We start from the raw sequence: 5,313 nt of genomic DNA on the forward strand, positions 1-5,313 counted from the left end.
TCACGTTTGAAAATCAATCAAGCCCTTGGGGCTCCAAACCAAACATCCACACAAGTCCAAAAACATCATTCGAAACCGCTCGTGATCAAAACACAAAAATAACATCTGGAACAACGAATCGGACACCAGAACACATGAATTACAAAGAAAAGTTCAAGAATCTCTAGAATTGCGACCAAGTGTCCGAATCCTTTTAAATCAACCCCAAATGACACCAAAATTTTCACACAAGTTCTAAAAGCATAACGGACCTATTCCAAGTCCAAAATCAAATTCCAAGCCCGATAGCCAAAAGTCAATCAATGGTCGTCTGAACCTCAAATTACCAATTTTCGACAAAACAACACAAATCAACCTATGGACCTCCAAATTCGATTTCAGTCATACGATCAAATCCAAAATTATGATACAAACCTATCAGAGTCATCAAAACACCGTTTCGGGGTTGTTTTCACAAAATTCAAAGTTTTGATCAATATTTCTAACTCAGGCTTCTAAGCCAAGAACCAAAGGGTCTAAATCAACCCGAAACCTTCCCGGAATGAAACTAATCAACCCCGTAAGTCATAAAACTAAAATTACACATGTGTAAAGCATCAAAAGGGGAAACATGATGCAAATACACAAAACGACCGATCGGGTCTTTATATTCTCCCCCTCTTTAAAAAAATGTTCGTCCTCGAACGTGCATACAGACATAACTAAAGTGACGAAAAGGTGAGGATAAGGACTCCGCATGTCGTGCTAGGTCTCCCAGGTCACCTCCTCGGCCGGATGACCTTTCCATTGAACCTTCACTGAAGCAATGTTTTCTTATCTCAACTTCCAGACCTACCTGTCCAAGATGGCCACCGGCTCCTCAACATAAGTCAAATCTTTGACCACTTGGACTGAGCTGAAGTCTAATACATGGGACGGATCACCATAATACTTCTGGAGAATAAAAACATGGAACACCGGGAGAACTGCCGATAGGCTGGGTGACAATGCAAGCTTGTAGGCCAACTCACCAACTCTCTCAAGGATCTCAAAAGGACCGATGTACCTAGGGCTCAACTTTTCCTTCTTTCCGAACCTCATCACACCCTTCATGGGTGGAAGCCAGAGAAAAACCCTCTCTCCAACCATAAATGCTACATCACCAACCTTCCGATCAGCATAACTCCTCTGTCTAGACTGGGTTGAATGAAGTCGATCCTGAATCAAATTGACTTTCTCCAAGGCACCTCGAACCAAATCTGTGCCCAACAACCTAGACTCTCCCTGCTCAAACCAACCAATTGGATAACGACACCACCTCCCTTATAGGGCCTCATAAGGAGCCAACTGAATACTCGATTGGTAGATCTTCTTAAAGGCGAACTCTGCAAGTGGCAAGAACTGATGCCAAGAACCCTCAGAAATCCATAACACAGGCTCAGAGCATATTTTCTAATATCTGAATGGTGCGCTCGGACTGCCCGTCCGTCTGGGGGTGAAATGTTATACTCAACTCAACCCGTGTGCCTAACTCATACTGCACAGCTCTCCAAAAATGCGATGTGAACTGTATACCTCGATCGGAGAAAATGGATACCGGCACAACGTGGAGATGAAAAATCTCACGAATATAGATCTGAGCTAGCTGCTCTAAAGAATAGGTAGTAACCACCAGAATGAAATGAGCCGACTTGGTCAACCTGTCCACAATCACCCATGCAACGTAAAATTTCCTCAAAGTTCATGGGAGCCCAACAATGAAATCCATACTAACACGCTCTCATTTCCATTCGTGAATCTCAAGTCTCCGAAGCAAATCGCCTGTCCTCTAATGCTTGTACTTCACTTGCTCATAATTCAGGCACCAAGACACATACTCCACTATATCTTTCTTCATTCTCTTCCACCAATAGTGCTGCCTCAAATCCATATATATCTTAGTGGCACCTAGATTAATGAAGTACCTCCAACCGTGGACCTCCTCAAGGATCATCTCATGCAACCCATCCACATTGGGTCACACATAACCGGCCCTGCATCTGCAACACCATGTCATATTCGAAGAAACCTCACTGGCATCGTCGTGTTGTACCATGTCCTTAAGGACAAGCAAATGGGGGTCGTCATACTGACGCTCTCTGATGCATTCGTATAAAGAAGACCAAGAAACCACATAAGCAAGAACCCAGATGGGCTTCGAAACATCCAATCGAACAAACTAATTAGCCAAGGCATGGACATCCATGGCTAGTGGCCTCTCTACTGCCGGTACATATGCCAAACTGACCATACTCTCCACCTTTCTACTCAAGTCATCGGCCATTACGTTGGCCTTCCTGAGATGATACAGAATAGTGATATCATAGTTTTTGAGCACCTCTGACCATCTCCGTTATCGCAAGTTAAGATCTTTCTAGTTGAACAGATGCTAGAGACTCCGGTGGTCGGTATAGACCTCACAAGGGACAACGTATAGATAATTCCTCCAAATCTTCAATGCATGGACAATAGCTGTGAAGTCCAAATCGTGCACCGGATAATTCTTCTCATGAACCTTCAGCTGCCGAGATGCGTAGGCAATTACCCTATCATCTTGCATCAACATTGCACCAAGCCCAATACATGAAGCATCACAATACACAGTGTAAAACCCCAAACCTATAGGCAATACCAATACTGGGGCCATAGTCAAAGTAGTCTTAAGATTTTGGAAGCTCGCCTCACACTCCTCAGACCATCTAAAAGGAGCACCCTTCTGGGTTAATCTGGTCATATGTGCAGCAATGGATGAGAAATCATCTACAAAATGGCGATAATACCCGGCCAAACCAAGAAAACTCCGGATCTCAGTAGCTGAAGACGATCTGGGCCACCTCTGAACTGCTTCAATCTTTTTCGGATCTACCCTCAGTTGACACCACGTGAACCAAAAATGCCATCGTATCAAGCCATAATTCACACTTTAAGAATTTTACATATAACTTCTTCTCTCTCAAGGTGTGGAGTACAATCCTCAAATGCTGCTCATCATCCTCCCGGCTGCCGGAATACACCAAGATGTTGTCATTAAATACAATGACAAATGAATCATGATACAACTGGAATAAACTGTTCATCAGGTGTATACATGTTATTATGGCATTGGTCAACCCAAATGACATCACAAGGAACTTATAGTGACCATACCGAGTCCTGAAAGTAGTCTTCGGATTAACCGAATTCCGAATCTTCAGCTGATGATACCCTGACCTCAAATCAATCTTTGAGAACACTCTAGGATCTTGTAGTTAGTCAAATAAGTCATCAATGCGCGGTAATGGGTACATGTTCTTCACCGTAACCTTGTTCAACTGCCGATAATCAATACACATCCGCATAGAACCATCCTTTTTCTTCAAAAATAGAACCAGAGCACCCCAAGGTGACAAATTAGGCCGAATGAAACGCTTATTGATCAACTCTTGTAACTGCTCTTTTAGCACCTTCAACTCCGCCGGTGGTGTACGATATGGTAGAATGGAAATGGGCTGAGTGCCCGGCAACAAATCAATACCAAAATCGTTATCTCTATCGGGCGACATGCCCGGAAGATCTACTAAAAATACATCTGGGAAGTATCTCACTATCGAAATTGACTCAACAGTAGGAGTATCAGCACTGACATCTCTCACAAAGGCTAGATATGCATCATACCCCTTCTTAACCATTCACTGAGCCTTTAAAAAGGACACAACCTTGCTAGGAATATAATCCAATGTACCCCTCCACTCTAACTGTAGCAAACCTGGAATAGCACGGTCTTGGCGTGACAATCCAGAATAGCGTGATATGGAGAAAACTAGTCCATGCCCAAGATCACGTCAAAGTCTACCATATTGAGTAGCAATAGATCAACTTTGGTCTCAAAACAACCAGTAACAACTAAACACGACCGATACACCTAGTCTACAACAATAAAATATCCTACAGGTATGGACACATACACATGAGAACTCAAAGAATCACGAGATATATCAAAATACGGAACACAGTAAGATGAAACATATGAATAAGAGGATCCCAAATCAAATAAAACTGAGGCATCCCTATGACAAACTGGAACCATTCTTGTGATGACAACATCAGATGAAACTGCCTATGTCGTACTCAAAAAAGCATAGAATCTGGCCTAGTCCCTCCTTTAGGGCAACCTCTACCCGTCTGAACTCCACCCCTAGCTGACTGTGCAGGTGGAGCGGAAACTTGGAGCAGCAACCATGGCATGTGAAGTCTGTGGACCAGGTGAAATTCGGGGAACCTGAGTAGTTTTTGGAGGTGCACCCCTCCTAAGTTTGGGTCAGTCCCTCACCATATTTCTAGTGTCGCCACACTTAAAACAAGCTCTCGGTGGGCGTGGCTGCTGAAGCTAACTCAGGTCTGGTCGGCCAGACTGTCCACTAAAGGCACCCCGCGTAGGAGGTACACTCGATAGGGGCTGAGCAAAATAGGCAACTTGAGACCTCAAAATAGCCAGAACACCACTAGAAGCTGAAAGTGATGAATGAGCTGGGCGGCTCAAATAGTCCCTGCCATGACGGGTTGCAGCTGGGGCGCGGGCACCACTATATCCAGAATCTCGAGGCCTTTTATCCTCCTTGTATTCTCTCTCACTGCCCCGTATACCCTCCAACCTCCGCGCAATCTCTACCACCTACTGATACGGAGTATCCTTCTCCAACTCTCGAGCCATGCTGAATCTAATACCATAGTTGAGCCCTTCGATGCATCTTCAGAGTCGCTCTCTGACTATAGAAACCAAAGTAGGTGCATGTCGGGGCAACTCACTGAATCGGATAGCATACTCGGACACTTACATGGCACCCTGGAACAGGTGCTCAAACTCCATGCGCCACACGTCCCGAAAGGTCTAGAACAAAATCTCTCAAGAACATCTCTAAAAGCTGACCAAAGTGAGCGAAGTTGCATCGGTTGGGCTACCCTCCTCGTAAGCCTGCCACCACTGATACGCTGCTCTTGACAGCTAGAATGATGTAAAAGCAAGTCCTCTTGTCTCTACAATACCCATGGTGCGGAGAATACAGTGGTATTTCTCTATAAAAGTCTGCGCATCCTCGACAGCTAGGCCACTGCAACTAGGAGGATGATACTTCTTGAACCTCTCAAGTCTCACCTGCTCCTCCTCAGATTCCACTGCCTGACCTCGGGTTGAACCGGAAAACCAGGTTGTGATGGCATAACCTCTGGGACCTTATCAACATGAACACGCTGCTTTGGGGTACGGGCTGCGGGAGTCTGATCTCCTCTCCCAGCCTGAGATGCAGATGGTTCAAGTGG

The 5,313-nt window shown here is 44.9% G+C and overlaps 1 protein-coding gene across 1 annotated transcript; it reads right to left on the minus strand.

Moving 5' to 3' along the window:
• Window positions 1–831: 831 nt before the first annotated feature.
• Window positions 832–3,686, minus strand: LOC138899094 (uncharacterized). Its single transcript, XM_070185211.1, has 3 exons — window positions 3,304–3,686; window positions 2,048–2,117; window positions 832–1,263 (listed from the first exon to the last, which is right to left on the minus strand). Exons 1-3 carry the CDS (start codon window positions 3,684–3,686, stop codon window positions 832–834), a joined length of 885 nt encoding a protein of 294 aa, XP_070041312.1.
• Between the last annotated feature and the right edge of the window lie 1,627 nt (window positions 3,687–5,313).

Source organism: Nicotiana tomentosiformis, chromosome 9 (assembly GCF_000390325.3).
Source record: "Nicotiana tomentosiformis chromosome 9, ASM39032v3, whole genome shotgun sequence".
Classification (NCBI taxonomy): domain Eukaryota; kingdom Viridiplantae; phylum Streptophyta; class Magnoliopsida; order Solanales; family Solanaceae; genus Nicotiana; species Nicotiana tomentosiformis.

Coding starts and splice junctions, on each gene's coding strand:
- LOC138899094 (XM_070185211.1), bottom strand. CDS start 3,686: ATGGTTAAGAAGGGGTATGATGCATATCTAGCCTTTGTGAGAGATGTC. Junction 2,118..3,303: donor AAGGTTACGGTGAAGAACAT/GTACCCATTACC, acceptor CGAATGCATCAG/AGAGCGTCAGTATGACGACC. Junction 1,264..2,047: donor AACACGACGATGCCAGTGAG/GTTTCTTCGAAT, acceptor TGGTTTGAGCAG/GGAGAGTCTAGGTTGTTGGG.